This window comes from Harpia harpyja, chromosome 1 (assembly GCF_026419915.1).
Source record: "Harpia harpyja isolate bHarHar1 chromosome 1, bHarHar1 primary haplotype, whole genome shotgun sequence".
Classification (NCBI taxonomy): Eukaryota; Metazoa; Chordata; class Aves; order Accipitriformes; family Accipitridae; genus Harpia; species Harpia harpyja.
The window spans coordinates 74460366-74479505 of NC_068940.1; the positions used below are offsets into that span (position 1 = coordinate 74460366).

At 39.9% G+C, this 19140-nt stretch overlaps 1 protein-coding gene across 1 annotated transcript in view; it reads left to right on the forward strand.

Annotated features, from left to right (window-relative positions):
* The first annotated feature begins 8463 nt into the window (after positions 1-8463).
* Positions 8464-19140, forward strand: part of MACC1 (MET transcriptional regulator MACC1) — a 37921-nt gene continuing 27244 nt past the window's right edge. The window contains exon 1 of the mRNA XM_052800451.1: positions 8464-8584. Within this exon, the coding sequence (XP_052656411.1) occupies positions 8582-8584 (3 nt within the window). The 5' untranslated portion in view covers positions 8464-8581. The remainder of the gene's footprint in view (positions 8585-19140) is intronic.

A 19140-nucleotide genomic window follows, 5' to 3' on the forward strand; every position in this document is an offset into this window, starting at 1 on the left:
TCCCAGAGCTGGCCAGGTTCTGGGAGTGGCTTTTCGGCTGAAATGCTGTTGGGTTCCAGCCTACCTAAGGCAGCCAGAAATGATCTTCCCTTTTGGTAGGCAACATCAAAGACTGTCTAGGAAGGTCTCAGGGCTATTATGTGTGCTTCGGATTAGCCATGTGAGGTCACTTGTGAATTAAAGCCAGGTCCTGTGTTTCCCTTGCAAGGATGATACTGCCAGGTCTTTTCTGAAAGGAGTGGGGTCAGTCTGTGTTAGGAGGAAGTGTGATCATAGGTGGTCATAGTGCACCAGGTCAAGTGGTGGTCAAGTGTGGTCAAGTGTGGTCATAGTGCACCAGGAATTTCTTGTTATAGGAAAAAGATTTCAGGTCCAGAAATAGTGTTTTACAGATCAGGTGGGTGTTTGTAGAGCTTTTGGAAAATTACATTTCAGTTATTAAAAGGTGAGACAGTATTATCAGGATGGTGACAGTGTCTGGTTAGTATCAGTTGCTTGTGGAGCTGACATATACGTACTCCAGAGCTCAGATTCCAGCTCAGAAAAAAACATATACATATGCAATGTATGATAATACTGTTCCTAAAGAGCAAAACACCAAAATACACAGTTAAATATGCATCTGAATTACATCAACAACAACAAGACTAACTGATGTTTTGCTGACTCACAAACCTAATTGAACACCTGAGTGATTACATAGCTGAATAGTTTATCAGTGCTGTGGGTTTTTTTCTTTGCATTGTTATAAGATTTTTCCCTTGCTTGATGTACCTGGCGATGAGAAACAGAGTGCCTTTTTACACGTAATGAGAACACAGGTCTGAGAGCTCAGATCCACAGTTTTGTATCTCAAATCTGTGACAAAGGCATCGTAGAACTTAACTGATTAGTGTTGCTATAAAAATAAATATGATCAAATTATCTAAGGAAAATAGATTAAAAATGCAACAAAACCCCGTACATTTTTAATCTACAGAAATGATGTGTAAGTAAGTAATTGATGAATAAAACCTGATCAGTCTAGGTCTCTTATACAATTGTATGATAGTTTTACAGATAGTTTTTCATGCTACAGACATTATTCAAACCCTGAGTCCTATTTCTAGTTGTACGCAACATTTGAAAGGAAATCTTTACACTTCTTTATCTGATATACCACACAGTAAATATGACTAATGAATACGTAAGGTATTAGACACGAAATACCAGCTATGATAGGTCAAAAATATAGTAGACCTAGACTATTGCTTCAGTTATTGCAGAAATATGCAGTCATCTGGCTTTTTGTAATAGACCACATTTCAAGGAAACATCCCAGGGAGCAACAACATGCTGTGATTAAGGATGCCAGGTGATTGGGACAGGGGACTAGAAGTCAGTGTTTAACTCCACTCAGACCTTCGCTGCTGACTTGCTATTTAGTCACTTTTCAGACCACAGTTCAGCAAATCAGTTACATTTGGGTTTATCATTAAATACAGGCTAAAGCATTATTAAACTTAAAATAGGAGAAATGTTTTCTACTTCACTGAGGAACTGTTTTCAACTGGAGGAAAAAAACCCAAACCAACCCTCACTTTACAATGAAGAAAATACTGAATTTGTGGCCCTAGGTTTTCAGGGCTTATTATCACTTGTATTAGTGGAGATACAATCTGTGTTAAAGGGATGAATAGTTGGTTTATAAGTAAAAAGTTATAATTATGCTGCAATTGATAGTTATTTAGCAAATAATTATTCAAGTTGGCAAGAAGGTATAACACAAAAATTTCAATGTGTTTGAGCCTTTCCAAAATTTCATTTTTATCAATTTGAAATAAAAGGAAGAAACCACAGCTAGTAAATACTTACTTTCAGCTTTAAATGGCATAAAGAACATGAAATCCCTATTATTTATGCCAGTGTTCAACCCCTATCTAACATGGAGACAATCGGTTTTAAGTTCGTAATGGTGCTAGAATATATTTTTCAGGTCTCACCCTGGCAGCTCAAATCTGATTTTCAGAAGCACCTTCTTTCCATATAGGCACCTAAACAAAGGCTTGACTTTCAAAAGCATCTGGTATCTCCTGGCTCCCAGTGAGGCACCCATGGCCAGATTTTCAAGTTCTTAACATACTCATTGCTGAAAAACTGGTCCATGTTGACAACCTATATGGTCAAAGCTAGCCACCTACTACTTAATTCAGCAGAGCTGCTTGGGATCTACAATGAGATCAGATTCTGATTCTTTATGTCTATGTTGTATAAATGCACATAAGTATCCTCTTCTCCTTTGTGGACGTTGACTAACCAAAAAAAAAAAGAAAAAAAAAAGTATTCCTATGAACAAGAGGAGTTTTTGGAGCTTAATTTTCTCATGAATTTGTGTTTTGAACTGTATTTTTAACTGGTAAAAAAGGAAATCTTCTCTGGATTTTGTGCTTTGATAGCAGTACCTCTTTCATTTGTTGTTTTTTGTGTGATTCCCTGAGGTCTAATAATATAGTAACCTTTCCTCCACAGAGATCCTCAGCTTTCTTTTTTACGTGGATGAGCCTTTTCATGAAACTTGCAGCATTCTACTAAATCTGAGATTTCTGTCCTTGCATTAAGCTGAACTGGCTAATGGATTCACAAAGTAGTGGTAAGGAGGATCAGCTGGAGTCTTAGACAGACACAGCATGATTGTATAGACCTTGTTTCCTGAGGAAATCAGGCTAAAAACAACAACAACAAAATCTTATTTGCTTCATCTCTAGTAATCAGTTATCTTCTACCCAAGTGTGACTGAGTACAGTCTGCTAATCATTTCAAGAAGCACAATATAAGAAAATCTTCTGAGATGGAACAGTATTTTTCTTGCCTTGCTGCTCATTACTCTTCAACACATGAACTTTTTGGCCTGGACCCCGTTCTTTTGCCTTGTTTCTCCTGCCTGCAGAATTTTTTTACTGTCACATGGAACATTTTCCTTGGTGACATGCAATGTAAAAGTGAAGCGATCCATCTTAACCAGTCCGCAGGGTTTAATGAAGAACTAGGACAAAAATAGGGTTTTCCTAACTTGAAAGATGTTATTTTTTTGCCCAGTCTAATGCTACAGGAGTAAGTAATACGTGGCCCTGTCGTCTACTGCTGCTTCTGCCTTGGATCTGGAGGCCTCACTGCAAGCACTTCTCCAGGATGGGTCTCTACAAAACACTGCTCGGGCCATGGGGGTCTTTGCCTGTGTCTTATTGACCGAGGTGGTAGGCTTGCCAGGGTAAGCTCAAGCCAAATTTGTTTTCCTTCTTTCAAGGTCACCTGGTGCCTTTTCTCTGTGGGAATGGGGTAAGTGAACCTTCCCTGCAGAGCGCAGCAGATTCAGCTGTGGGAGAGAGAGGTTTGCTAGCAACAGAATGAAAACAGTGTAAACACAAAAAGAAATTGTTTGTTTAATGAACACACTTTGCATAAAGTAATCTAGCAACTAACCAAGCTAAACAGCTTTAGTTACAGAGAGGAAACAAATGTTTTCATGGTATAAAAGACATCTTGTGAGTCCTTCCCTAGGGCACAAGTTCCAACCCACTTGCTATTTCAAGAAAGAAAGAGATCTTTCTCTACCACTTTCAGAGCCCTTCCTCCAATTCCAATTTTTGGTAACCATATGCTCACCATTCAGGAAGGTTCCTGCCCTGATATTCTTCAGTCCAATTTGCCAGCTACCTGTTCATATTAATGTTTTGATTTATTGATCCTCTTTAAAGTCTTCTCTTAATTAGAAAAAAAAATCTCTCTTTTTAGTATAATTTAATGTTCAATCAGCATAAGGGCATGGTATACTTATTCCTTCACTAAGATAAATACCAGAGAAAACCAATGATTTTCCTTGAGTTGTTGATCTATGCAAATCAGAACAACTGCGTTTTCACTAGGACTTTCTGGGTGGTATTTTTTCCTCTTTTTCTTTTTTTTTTAAACAAATTTCAGTTCTTGGTCCAGCTCACCATGGAGAACTGATTCCAGGCTTTGGTTTTTTTTTTTTTCAGAACGCAAGCAGATACAGTAAATACAGATATAACTTCTGCTGCTCAATATAACATCTTTCTTACTAACTTCCATGCTGCATAGTGTTGTTTCAGTTTGGTCTGTTGCCTTCAGCAGTTTCAGTAGATATTTCTGCTGCAGACTTTGGCTGTAGTTTCCCATTCTGTGGTACTGTTGCCACAAGTTCTATGTGTTCATTAAAATGTGATGCCACAGTTTTTGTTTTAAACCAAGTCTTCACCTTGACTAAAGTCTAAGAGATAGCCCGCTGAGGATACAACATGCTTTGAGAGTTGTTTTTCTGATGTTTAACATTGCCCAGAGCTTTATCTTGCCCTTCAGAAACCTGGTAGAATCTTTCTGATTGCTTTGGTTCACTTTTTATCAGGAAAGGTGGTTTTGCTTGCCTGGGTGGAGTACTCACTAGTGTTTGTAAAGCCTGCTTTGCATTAGAAACTTTTGCTAGTATAAGTGGTGTCCCTTAGAAATGTGCTATTTGGTGACGTTTGATACTGGCATCAGCCCTAATGTGGACACAGAACTGGCAGAAGTGCTTTTGCTGGCATACATTATACTCAGGGTTCTGGAATCAGTAAAGCAGCCAAAACTGCTTTTGCCAGCATAACTATACTATTAAACATTTTCTAGCATAGACCTGGCAGAAACCCAATTTTCATCCCCACACCTCTCTTGGTTATTAAGCGTTATTTCATTGGGAGGTATACTCAAGCTGCTACCCCATGTATAAACATCTTTGGCCACAATATTCTCTGCCATGGAAGTTTTTCTTAACTGTGTGTGTGTGTGCGAATATATTTGACCATGTGTGAGTGGGTTTTTTATATCCAGAATGGCCTGACATTGTACCTTTGTTTCCTCTCACACATGCATGCATAAATTGTGGTGTAGTGGCCACAGCTAATTTTCAGTGGAAATAATTGTACAGGTAACTGTCACGTAGCCTAGGGCGTATGGTGCCCCTCTTTTAATGGTTTGATGGGCAGGGGGTTCATATTTGTTTTCTCATGAGCTTTAGGAACAACTGAAACAAACGGGACGAGAACAATATCTAATGTACACTGAAGCCTTGGTGTTTATCATTCTTCTGATGAGAACTGCAGCAAAACTGAGATCAGGTCCAAAAAGATTTGCTATTTTCTGCCCCAGCCATTCAATCTGTTGCAGGCAAATAAAATATATTTACAGACAAAACCAAAGTGAACCCTTTGACCCTGCAATAATTGCTAGGTTTAGCTGGCAAAATATGTAGTTACTTAAACAAACAAAAAGGAAAAAATCAGTGAAGTGGAAAGCACATACTGTAATCAAATGAAAAGTGAAGACATGGCTGCCACTTCCCATACAAGTTATGTTATGTCAAGCCAGAATGTCAAGCTCCCAAGCTTTCCAGGATCCTGCCACCACTACCAGTAAGGCTGCAAAAGCCAAAGGATGTGGCTTGGCAGCATTCACTCACTTCCAAAGTGAGGTAAGTATCTTATGATGTTGCTTGTGCCCTGGAGTTGGCAGCCCTGGTTGCTGCAGACCAGCTCTTCTGCTATCGCTACTCTAGTTGCTGCATTCACGTGGACTGACCCATCATGTCCAGCGTTCATCCAAGGATTCCTACATACACGTGTTCCCAGCTTCCAAACTTTACATCTCAAAATTAACCTCATAGCTCCTGCTTCTGTCCCAAAATATTCTCCAAATTCCATTGATTTCAGTGACAGAAATATATCTGAGAAGTGGATTGAGCTTAGCAAACAAAAAATGTGAAAAATATATTGCCAAATGAGCCTGTGAGCATCTGCTATTGCTTTTGTCTGCGTGTACACCATGTGGGTTTCCCCTGTACGCAAACAGTGCAGTTAGTTAATTAAACACACGAAATTGCTTATTAACTGTCCACATACTACTTAGCATTCCTAAGGCCTAACAGTCTAAATTTGTTTTCTAGAAGACTTTGCTTTGAAAATGAGTCAACCTGCAGAAAACCACAGCGTCCCATCAAATGATGTGCAAAGAAAAGTTGTTGCAGAGTATGGGTTTCAGAGTATGGGTTTCAGTGGAGTCTGGAAACGGAAGCTGACTGGTCAGATCTGGTTTTGGAGAGGTAGCAGAGTATGCAGTGCTGTCTTTTAAAGACCTATTTTAGATGCCTTCAAGATTAACTCTGTTATGCAACAAGACAGAAATGGCAGACTTCAATAAAAATGTGGGAAATAATAATTGATCACCCTTGTACAGAAAACCCAGATAGACTATGTCAATACTCAAGCCCTTTTCTGAGGCCCAGAGGTGAACTGAAATCCTGTAGATGCTTTATGTGGTTCAGCAGGGTCCCACCTGCAGGGTCCCACAAAGCTACAAGTACAAATATCCTCCATGGTGATTTTCTAGCTGAGAAACAGTTGAGAAGCACATTAGATTGAGTTTTGATTCATCCCTACAAAAATGGATGTTAAACACCATCAGCCTAAACTTCAAGTCTTTCTGTTTAAGGTAAAATACCACTAATATTTCTTAAATTATTCTTTGAATCATAAGAATGGTTTGTCAAAAACATCTGGCTCTGAAAATACTTCTACTGGGAACCAACTTTTCTGATATGAGCTAATGGTCTATTCAGAGAAATAAAGTAAGGGTAAAGTCTTATCTAAATAGAAATTTTAAGGAGTAGTCTGAGATGACAGAAAAGGGGTTGAAATTTAGAGTTTAAGCTACCAAGATCTTAATTTATTATTAAATTATATTAGTATAACAGTGAGTCTTGACTGGTTCAGGGTGTCATTGTCTTTATTATTAGAGACACATGATAGACAGTACCTACCTCAAAAACCCCAGAAAATGAAATATAAAACAAAAATTAAATATTTGCTTTCTTAATAGCTCTGAGTAAGCCACTCTCCAGAAATGTTTCTCTTCTCCTCCTGGTGTCTGACAGGGCTTTATCTGTCCCACATTTTCTATTTCCAGATCTTGAATTTCTAAACTACACCTTTAGAGACACAGTCGGAGTAGAAATTACTTAATTTTTCTCTAACAGGTAGTTTCAGTACAAAGTGAATAATCCTGCTGTGTTATTCTAACCTCTTGCTTCTGATAGCAGGACAGAGCTCTCTTCAACAACATATCTAGTTGGTTAAAGCATTTGGAGATGGGGCATCTCTTCTTTCATCTTTGTCACAGTCAGTGCCTTACTTTATTATACAAAATAGAAGAGATTCCCACCCCAAAATCCCATATGGTCAGGTTGGAAAGGCTGTTTTCTGGATTATGGGGAGGTGGGAATTGTTCTGTTCCCTGAAGGAACTGAAAGGTGCTGCGATGGATTGACCACTTAGTTGAAATGACGTTGGCACCATTTCAACTTAATTTTTTTCCAGATGAAACTATTTGCTGAGTTTCACCCCACTTTGCTACCAGTCCTGGTCAAACAAAACCACTTATTTTGGCAGGTAGCTTATTTGGTGGAAATTGTGCACCAATATTGACACTATCTCCCCCATAAGCAACCTGGATTCTGTCTTTCTCCATTTTTTTATCCTATTTGATTTATACTTCAGCTTTTTGGAGGCAGGCTTAGAAAGCCTGTGAAGCCTATTTTCATCAAAGGGGAGTTTCAGCTGTGAGTCCTAAGTGCCACAAAAACGCAGGTAGCAAATAACAACAGGACAGGCAAATCATCTCTTCTCCAACTCCCTGTGACGTTCCTGGCACAAAGAACATTTATCTTATCTCTCTGTGGCTATAATCTTTGTCCCTCTAATCTTTACCAACTTTATCCTACAAAATGCTGAAATCACTGAGAAAAACACGTGCAATGTAACATCTGGGAAAACTTGCTATTTTCTCAAGCTCATGGGGCCAAAAAGGAACTCTTCCCCCCTGCTCCCTGCAAATGTCTCTGCTTTCCCTTCTCTGTAGATGTCTTCTTGGGCTGTTGCCACCCCTCCTTCACTTGCTTCCTCATACCCAGTTGTCTGATTCTCTCACATGCACAGAGATGCCCAAACCGGTCATACAGGTTCACGGGACTTTGGTCACTGTATTCATTGCCTGTAAATCTAATTATTTCTAACCTTGACCTGTATCAGAAGGCCATCCTTTGTCCCCCTCCCAGCAATTCAATATATCTGCAACACGGCATGTGAAAGTAGAAAACCCTTACTCTCTTCCAGCAGCACACAAGGAGCACACCCTTCCTTCCTTTCTCCTCTGCATGGCTGTCTCTCCTCCCTAAGGCAAAACTCCCACACCACCTCTCCTGGTTTCAGGTGTAATCATAAACCAGCTGAAGGCAATTATGGGTAATGTAGTTCCATCACTCCCTCCTGTCTGTTTGAACAAGTGGTGCCAGGTACCTGCTAGACTGCACATTCCAGCAGGCATTGCTCAGCACCCCTAAGAGAGAGGTGCACCAGGTGTGCTCCCAGCACCTACCCGAACCCTGAGCACACCGGATTTTTTCAAAGCCAGAGCAAGAATAAGTGCTGCTTCAACAGTGCTGATGTCTTGAGCAACGACGTAATTTGGATCTAGGAGAGAGCTCTTGGTCTCCAGAATGGTGAGTTTCCTTTTTTTCTTTCAATTTTCTTTTGCTGTTTTTGTTGAAAATACTTTGGGAGGTCTGAAATATCAGAGTAGTTTTTTACCTAGTACTAATGCTGCAGTCTGATACTCTCTTTTTGGCCATACCTAGTGCGAGGTGCTTCTGGAGAAGGTGCAGAACCCATGTAAGTTTTGAATTGCACGATATTGTACCCTAGGGTGGTTTGGGATGTGTAGAGAAAGGCACAGTGCTTGCTAAGTGCTGATGATTGCCTTTCCTGAGAGCATAAATAATGGTGAACCTCTTACAATTTTAAATCAACCAATATTAAGCTGGCCTTCTCTTTTTTTCTTTTGTGAAATAATGTAGTTGTGTGTGTGTGTGCATGAGTGGCTTTTTTTTTTTTTTTTGGTTGGTTGGTTTGGTTTTATTGAAGCACTATATGAATTGAAATACTCCTCTCCGTGCACACAGCAGTTGGACTGGCCCCTGGCTTTGTGAGTCAGGGATCAGGAGCATGCAACAGGATGCTGAACACAGCATAACAATCCTCCCTGCTAAGAAGGCAGCTATTAGAAATCAGAAAAAACAGTTTAAAGAGCATATATACTTCTGAACTTTAAAAAAAATTCACTTTCTATTAAAAGAATCCTTGAAAGGTAGTATCTCCTGGCTAAATGGAGGCTAGACCTCCATGGAGGCAAGACCTATCATGCTGACAAACCTTGAACCAACTCCCTTTATGGCTAAAAAATGACAAGCAGAGCTGGCTGGTCTGTTTGAAAATAGAAACATTTAAATGAAAAACAAGAAAGAAGCAGTTCTTGTTCTCTTCCCACCTGCTATTACTACTCAGCTAATAACACTTCTTCTTTGATATAGATTTTTTAATTTAAGGAGACAGCTCAAAATCTTAACAGCTTGGGAATAATTTTTGACTGGCTTTGCTAAGAAATGGCAATAGGCATCCTCCTGAGTAAGTGAGAGAGGGAGGAAAGAAGGGAGAGGGTTATTCATACTGGGTAAATCTTGGGAGGCACAAATTGCCACACTGGCAACACTTTCCCTAGCCCAAACCCATGCATTTGACAGTGGTTAATATGAAATGCTCCAATGCTGAACTTACACACTGAAACCGGTTGCATAGTGTCTGTGTTGGGTGGGAGATATACAATGGGATTTACAACACAAGTGCTAGCTGGTTATTGTCATGCTAGAAGCCCCAGAATAGTGTTTACCTTGGGTACATTAAAAACAAGGAATACCTACAGTTGTATTCACTAAACTATATAGTACAACAATATCCTGTGGGAATGTGTTCAACAGGCTAATTATATGTTGCAATAGAAGGTTTATTGAGCATTTAAATGTTTGGTTTAAAATGTTGTGTTGTCTCTCTTCCCCCTTTTTCTCCCCTTATTATGAGAATGGTTAATTAGGTTCAATTGTCTACTTCTTTATTCTTCAACTGCCTTTTAACTCTTTATCATAGTGATTTTCAGCCTGTGGCCCAGGAATACTGGTGTTTGGTAGACTGTCTCTGAGAGATTGTGTGAAGGGCATCCAAGGGAAGACAAAACTTTGAAATTCACTATCTCTGAATTTCAATGCCTTTCCTCTCTATTTTCCACAACAGAGAAACTCAAGCTCCTTGAGTAACTATATGTGTTTATGCTACTGTAAACTTTGGCATGAGTCCCTGCAGGGTAGTCCACTCTTGAAATATGAATACAAAAGAGGTGGAAGAAACATCAAAAGCACAAACAATGCAGAAATATAAATCATGTTGCTGTAAAAGACTTGCTTTTTGGACAGAACAGCCAATTTGTCAACCTAATCTGATGGTCTCTAAAGGATGTCCTCCTGTCTGAAGAGCTGAGCTTTATGGCAGTGGCAGCTGCAGTACATCAAAATTCTGCACGACAGACTATGGTGTGTACTTGCAAAACAATTTGTAAAAGAATAAGCAAAGCTCTATCTGGAACCATAGGCTTTCCCACCCCTCCTCCTACAAAATACTGCATAGGATCATAAGTTACCCCACAGATCCCACAATGGGAAATAGAACATAACTGGAGAGGAGAAAAGGAGCTATTTCAGTAGCATCCCTTTCCTGATGTTCCCATACTCTGCTACTACCACAAAAAGTTTAGCCTAATTTGACCTTTTATCTTTTTAACTTCTTCTATGGAAGCCTTTTCCTCTCATCTCTTACCCTCTTTCTTGAATTCTTTTCAGTTCACCTCCTTCAACTCTGTAGTTTCAGGAATAGATAGGTTTTTTCCAGAAACTGAATTCTGGAGTAAAGGTGAGGTCGTATACTCATGGAAAACATATATATGTATTAGCTCTGTAATATTCTACCATATTTTCATCTGCTTCTCAGTACAGACCAGTATCTTATTTACATTTCTGCACACTGAGCAAACATTCTTGTTAAACCACTGAGGATCATGCTTAAACTTTTTCTGAGAAACTACAACTAGCTTAGAAATCAATGTGTATGAGTAATTTTAAATTGCTCCTCCGAAAACACCTCTTCATGTTCTTATCTACAGCAAACTTAATCTTATGCTGTCTAACCTATTAGGCTTTCCAGTAGTTCTTCAGAGTCTGCTCTGGTGTTAATGACCTCAGTAATTTCGGTTTGTGAGCAAACACTGTCATATCACTCTCCAGTGACCTTCCCTTCCCTTCCCACCCTCCAGAATTTATTCAAAGTGCCCATTGTATAATTCAGTAAGTGGAGGCACTGGAGCGCTTCCCTATCAAGGAGCAGTGGTGAAGTTGAATCAGGGCTTTGAACCACTGAAAACTTCAGAAAACTGAAACAAAGTTTTATAGCTTGCAGCAACTGATGTTTTGGGCTCTGGTTTGGTGTCCTCGTGGTGGAGAGGAAAACTTTGTAGGTTTGGATGTATCCAGACATCCTTTTCAAGGAATTTTATAGGAGGCATATACTGCTTAATTTCTGTAACAGTAGGAGTCCTTTCCTTGCATAGCTGAACTTCACCTCGAAAGCCAGCCTAATCAGGAAGAAGTTGGCTGATTATTTTGCTGAAAGCTGCATTATATATCCCCAAATGCTGTCTCCCCCTTGCTGTGCGGGTGACTCTGCAGGCCATAATGCTCTGGAAACCCAGTGAGTATTCTGGCAGCTCAGAAGAGAGTCTTCTAGGACTTCTGCTTGGGATATATATTCACAAAAGGCTTTGGATGACAATTATTTAAGTCCAACATGTAAATAGTTGAATCACTTTGCCATTTTCTTCAGCTTTCTCAATGGGGAAAGGATCTTTTTGAATTATTAGAGGAAGTCTGCCTTCACTGGAGTCTCAGTGTACTTAATAATCTTTGTGTTCCTCTTTACAACATACCTGTGAGGTGGGGAGCTGCCGTTTTACTTTGGGTAAGTTCTTGCACTACATTTAAGCTGCTGTAATGGCTACCTGCTGCTGAATGGGGTAGTCCCATTTCTCATACCTTGCCATTACTTCCCACAGGCCAGCACAGGTGAATGCTGACTTATTGTGCCTGGGCCATCTCCCTGTGAGATGAGATAAGCACCAGTGTTGATGCAAAGGAGATGTAGGACTGCTGCTTTCTGGAGCAGCCAGCCAGCCACCCAGTCAGATGGCATCCCCAAGAGCGCAATGCCAGATGATCTTGTCTCTTGTCTAATACCTTAAAAATTTGGGAGATTTGACTCTGGTTCTATCCCAGGCTTGCTCTGAATTAATTCTTTAATCTCTGTCTCTCTTTCCATGAAGGCATATAATACTTCCCTGCATTAAATGGGAATTCACAAGTATTTAAATTGATTCAAAAATGTATTGGCTCATACTTTAGTCTGCACTGACCTCTAGTTAGATATAATGGTATTAATTCAGGTTGCATCTTTACTTACTAACATGAACTGCCAACAGCCTTGCTTGTCCGTTGTGCCAGTCATCTTGCAATCATGCCAAAGCAAGCAGCTCCTTTCCTGCTGGCTGCAAGAGGCTGTATCACCAAACATTTGTGCAACAACTTGACAAGGAGTAGTTCGAGTTCCCACCTGAGCCTATGTCTGCAAAAACCCCCAAAGTTTCACCAGTAGACTCGAAGCTTGTGACCCATCAGTCGCAAATCCTACAGCCTAATTTTTGTCCTATAGTCTATCGGGACTGAACTTTGGATATGTACTTACATGGAGAATAAGCTGTATTTCTGCATCTACTAAGCTGCGTAATTAAAAGGAAATGACTGTGTCTGAAATAACTGGGGGGAGGGGCAGCTGGCAAGACTTTTAGGTGGTTTGTTTTTATTCATACATGACCTCATGCAATACCAACTCTGAGCCCTGAAGAAAAGCCTACAATGTGATGATAACCTTTTTATGAGTTCACTCCCTCTGATCCACTAGCCTTAATTTAACAGGATCTCTGTGGAGGTGGGAGGGTGTGATGCAGCAGAGACACAAGAATTCTCAATTTATTCATAGTACTGCCCTAATTCCTGCAGCACAAATTGTCACCTGTTGCTCCGTGTGAAATTACAATGTTATGAACATGAGTAATGCCAGTTTGTTCTTCTGCTCAGTGATTTTTAATTTTTTTTCTTTTCTTTCTTTCTTCTTCCTATTTAAAATTTGGTCTGTTCTTTAGTGTGGACAGTAGTTCTTCAGCTCTGGACTGAGACTGTTAACTTGCTTCCAATAAGTTGTCTACAACCATCAAGTGAAGTGAATAACATCACAAATATATTTGTAAAATTTCATTGGTTTTCCAAGGAAACATCTAAGAGTTCTCAGCAGAAGCAGCTTCTGATTGAAGTGTTTGTTCATAATATCTGTCTTAAGGGGTGAGAAGGGGAAAGCTAAATTCAAACCTGTCCCCTCACTTTCCTTATATATAGGACAAACTGACAAGGAGCAAAGTTAACTAGTCCTACAGCTAGGTGGTACACAGGACATAGGTTACACTAATTGAACGAAGCTTAAAAGCCTCCAAGCTAAACTCCATATAGTTTTGAGGAGAGTATGGGAAGCTAGCATGGCTTCCCCAGTGAGATGACTGCTTTTTTTTTTGGAGCACTCAGAAGCGTTTGGACTCTGAGGTATGTGTGTGATTCTAGTTGTAAATGCTTAATGCGTGCATCATCCTAACATAAATAACTTAATTTCTTTATCTCATCAGTGGAGAGCAAGAGGTGCATTTAATAGTGCTCAGAGTTACCTTTGTGTCTGCCAGAGCACAGGTACTTGTGCTCTGCCAGCCAGATCCCACCCACAGTTACTTGCCTGGCTTGCACTGTCAGGTGGATACTAGTATGGCTGGGCAGAAAAGTGTTACTAATCTGGAAAATATGTAAGAGAGCCCTTCGCACCTTGGAATTCCCTGGTGTATTTTTACCAGTAATGATTGTACTCTAGTCGCAAAACACACAGGCAGGAGGTACTGTGTGCACTGCTGATGGGCTCCCCAGAAAAGTAAGAATTTCCCTAGACTTTTTCTCATCTCATGTAGTATATGGTAGCAGAAACAGAAGGATGATTTGCTTGAAGTCTGAACTTAACGGAAGTTGCATACACCAACGCTGTGATTTTTTTTTAACTTATTTTTTTTAAAAAGTAATAAATGATCTCAGATTTCTAAGTTTGGCTCCTGGTCAGTTGTTTTGCCAGATAAATTAAAACATGGGAGAGAGGAAGCAGTGTGAGGTGTGTGTGTATATATGTCAGTAATTTTCTGTTACCTGTTATATGTAGCTACAGTATACTTGTATCTGATCTTGATATGTGATTTCTGGTCATAGCTGGAAAGGGAGGCCAAACCTAGCAATGCCAAAGGCTGTCAGGAGGTGTAATGAATATCTGCCTTGCTCTCCAGTTAATTGCCTTTTCAGGGTGTGAACACTTTGGGACAGAGAAGGGCTCTTGTAATATTTATGTAGTTACCTTCAAAGCACGGGTCTTGATGGCAGTTTTCTTCCCATGGCACTTGCATGTCCTGTGCTCTGTCACTGATTTCCTGAGTGGTCTGAGACAAGTTGTTTGGAGATGGATTTTTAAGGGGTTAGCACATGTTTAAGCTGTTCTTATGGTAGGGGTGGAAGACACTGGAATGTGGCTATCGGTCTCTCTGTGTTTTAGTCTATTCACCTGTAAATTTGTCTATCTCCATTTTTCCCCCATCCCTGCTCTTCCTTGTGTTGTGCATTAAACAATCAGTTCCTTGTGACCATGCTCGGCTTGCTATGTATTTGTAAAGAGCTTAGCAGAGGGATGCTATTCTAGGTATTTCTACAAGGATATAAATGAAAAGGTAAAAGAAAACCCTGGTTTTGGTCCCAACAGATTATAAACATCAGCTCTGGGACTCAAAATTGGATTTTTTTTTTTTTTTAAATGGTTTCATTTCAATAAGACATATTCACTTTGGCACAATAACAGCTAGGTAAAAGTCTGTGGCCTTGATTCTGCATAGGAAGAGTAAAGATGATTGCTTTGTTTCTTTTGGCTTTGAAATCTGTGAATAAATCAAATTTAGTGATTCTGAAACAGTCTGGCAACTATAAGAGCTGCCAGGTTTTGAGCTTCTATGCCTGTGTTGCCAAAATCTGTGGGTCTCAAGCCCTGTTCCTCTTGGGACAGGTAGACTTGAGAGGCTGAAAAACCTACACATTTCCTAGGTGGCAAACCACTTCTCTCCTAATATGGAGAAAGCGGAGTGAAAGCTCACTCTCTTTCCCTCCGGGCAAAAAGTTCACATATGGATTATGGGATAAGCCTTAGGGTTTTTTAATGCTAATCTCTAAAGAACTTTAAAACGAAATTACTTGTGTGGACACTAGTGATTCAGCATACTGAGTGATGACCGCAGACATTGACTTACCATTGTAAAATCTTGCTAAAATCAGCAATGTGAGATGAATTTTACACGGTAAAATAAAATTATCTGAACTAACTTTCACAACAGAACAAACAGTTTAGTTATGTTTGTCGAGACTGTCTGGGCATACAGTCATTTCTGCTTGGTGTGAAATTGAGTGAAATCTCCTGAAGTTCCGAAGGTTAGAACTTGTACCAAATTAGACAAATATCTTTACATGTTCTTACTGATGATCTGCTGACTGATAATTCTCACTTCTGGTGGATGTGACATAGCATCGTGGTTTAACCCCAGCCAGCAACTAAGCACCACGCAGCCACTCACTCCTCCCCACCCAGTGGAATGGGAGAGAGAATTGGGGAAAAAACAAAAGCTCGTGGCTTGTGATAGGAACAGTTTAACAGAACACAAAGGAAGAAACTAATAATGATAATAATAACAATAATAAAATGACAATAAGAATAATAATAAAAGAATTGGAATATACAAAACAAGTGATGCACAATGCAATTGCTCGCCACTTGCTGACCGATGCCCAGTTAGTTCCTGAGCAGTGATCCCCCCCCCAGGCCAACTCCCCCCCGTTTATATACTGGACATGATGTCACATGGAATGGAATATCCTGTTGGCCAGTTTGGGTCAGCTGTGCTGGCTGTGTCCTCTCCCAACTTCTTGTGCCCCTCCAGCCTTCTTGCTGGCTGGGCATCAGAAGCTGAAAAATCCTTGACTTAGCAACATTTGAAAACATCAGTGTGTTATCAACATTCTTCTCATACTAAATCCAAAACATAACACTATACCAGCTACTAGAAAGAAAATTAACTCTACCTCAGCTGAAACCAGGACACATAGCTCTACAATAACTAACAGAAAAACACTACATTATAGAGGTTTTTTAGATCATGATGATTCAAGTTCTGAGTAAAATTGTACACATTTCTGCTTATTACAGACAAAGCAACCTATAAAAATATAACCCTGGACTGCAATTTGTTAGGAGCTGACCTAAACTAACTTCATGCTGGACAACATTTGGACCATGCACCTCCAAAAATACTTGCCAAATTAAAGTTTGGATTAAACTTTGGAAGCTGAACATATTTAATTTGGGTTTTGATTTTCATACCTCATGCTTGTCTTTCCCTTTTTGTACTAGATAGCTCTTTGTTGGAGAATCCTATGTTCTGCAAATATCTGCTTGTCATCATCAATGACCTGAAACATAGAAGAATAATTGTCATAAAAGGGAGTCTGAAAATATCATCCAATAAATTGCACAGCCAGGATTACATGTGTCTGTAGCAAAGAGATATAACAGGAGTCTCCCGTTTTGATATAGCCAAGGAAAAAAGTCTTAAGCAAAGTAGCTTGCCATCACAAATCAAGGTGTGTGTTTGATTTGACATTTATAAGTTAAATGTTAAAATGATATCTACACATTATGACAGTTGTATACGTTAATCAAGGAACTCCTGACGGTGATAGCAAGGATGCATATGTAACGGTAAGAGTGAGCTGCCTGATCTAAACACTCTTTCAAGTGCACTGTAAATGTGTTGTGTATGTTGGTCTCTATAGAAAACACATAAAATAACAAATTTGGTTAGAAAAAATCTAACAGTAGAATTTTGAATGTGTGATTCTGCACTATTTCACGTGACGCAACACACTTTTGGAACCCTTATTAACTTGAGAGGTAGGAGCTAGTTAAAGGTGCAAAACTCGAGACTTGCTGCCAAGGAGGTGGGATGGGTAGGGAAATGCTTTGATCATCAAAGTCAGTGACCTTTTGGAAAAGCTGTGAATGCTTCCTCCCACGTTTCAGTACAAATGGAGCAAGGACAGTAAGCTCATGAAGATGAACCAGAAAAAGTGTTTCTTTAGGGTTGGCATTTGAAAGGTGTTGCTGAATAGGCGGAATTCTCTGAGCTACCGCATGGCAGGTGCCTTCAGGTTCCTAATTAGGAAAGTCAAAGTACTAAAAAGCTGTTACAAGTATGGTCTGGATTTCAGCTTATTTCACTTGTAACCTTGTACCTGGTTCCTTTCTGTCTGAAGCAAACATTACTCTGCTATTACTGATCAGACTGAAACTGGCCAGCAAGAGGAACTCCATCTTCATGGAGGCATTGATGCCAAATGAAATGGCCTGTGCTGGTACCTGTAGGGACTTTGTGCCCTGGGCTGTTTAGTGATATTTGAGATGGTTGTCTGTTCCTTTCAATCTGCTATAGCCAATGTGTGGAACACTGTTGGTAGCTCCCTCCAACCGGGAGAGATTAGCCTCCCCTTCTGCAAGACTGGCTGTCAGGAAAAACTCAACTCTAGGCAGTGCATGAAAATTTCCTTTCAAAGTAATAGTTGTGAAATTAATGTGGTTTTGCATGATGTTTAAATGTCCTAGTGGTCTCAAATCAATTTTCTGTAACTTACTTCTGTAGTCTGACAATAGCCTATATAGCAGTTTCACTTCATATACCAGGTGATTATTCTTTCTAGTGAATGGAGCATCATATGGCTGCAGAGGTGGTTTTGGATGATAAATGATGCCCAGGGTTTTTCTGTGTAGGAAGCCAGTGAGGTCAAAGAACAGCAGCCTTTTCAGAGGCTTAATAGTATGAAATACTGAGCTTGCTCAGTCTATATGAAATTGGAAGGTGAGCATGCTCAGTGTCTGTGAAGGGTGAGACAAAGCAAAGGATTGACACCAGGATCTTCACAGGGCTGGACAGTGGCCAGGTCTTGCAGACACTGCCATATCAGTGAAAATGAATTTACTGCATGTAAAAATTCTTGAAGGAGTGCAGAACTGACCGGACTTGTGGGGGCTTTTTTTTTGGTGGTGGTGGGGAAGCAAGGGGAGGGTCAGGGAGAGGAACAGACTGGGGGAATCTGTAGATAACATATTGAAATGCTGTGATTATACCTAAGAGTTACTGATCTGCAGCCCTCCACTTTTGCTAGCAAGGCAATAACTTCAGCTGTAGTGAAAAATAGTAAAGTTTGCTGATGCAGCATAAATGAAATAGAAAAACTTGGTGCACATTTTGAACTGATAGAATATAATCCACAGCATTTCTGAATCATGTTCCTGAAGATTTTCTGCAGGGTTATCTGAGAGGCACTGTTTGGGAATTCGATAAGTTTGGTTTTAGTCCAATGTTCTGAGCAATTTGTGACTGTATCACTCCAGCCATTACTTTTATTTGAGGGTATCAGCCAGATTTGTTGGGGCAGATGAAAATTTTTCTTCAACTAAACTGACTGTTTTTTGTGTATAAAAGGATGACATTTATGATAATTTAGGGGTTGGTTTTGTTTTTTTTCCCCCTTTGATGTGTGACTTGCATGGAGAGTCTTCCTTATTATAGAGCTTGAGCCACTGACCCCCTCACTTTCTGTCCTATGCTAATTCCCTCCACATCTCTAACATAGTGTCATAGCCAGTAGACCTGTGTGGTGTTAGGGAAAGAAATAAGAAAGAAGGAAGCAACAGCTTTATGCATTCTTTCTCTTCTCACCACTGCCACATTAAATGCAAAGAAGAAATAACATCAAGTGCTTTCTTCATAGCAAATGGCATGGAAAGATGTTATAGAGCTGAGTGGGGAAGATTTCTTGAATGGGTAGTCACGCATCTGTGTATAGTGCCTGCTCATGCTACTTCTGAGCAATTGCAGCTCTCTCAGCAGCTTCAT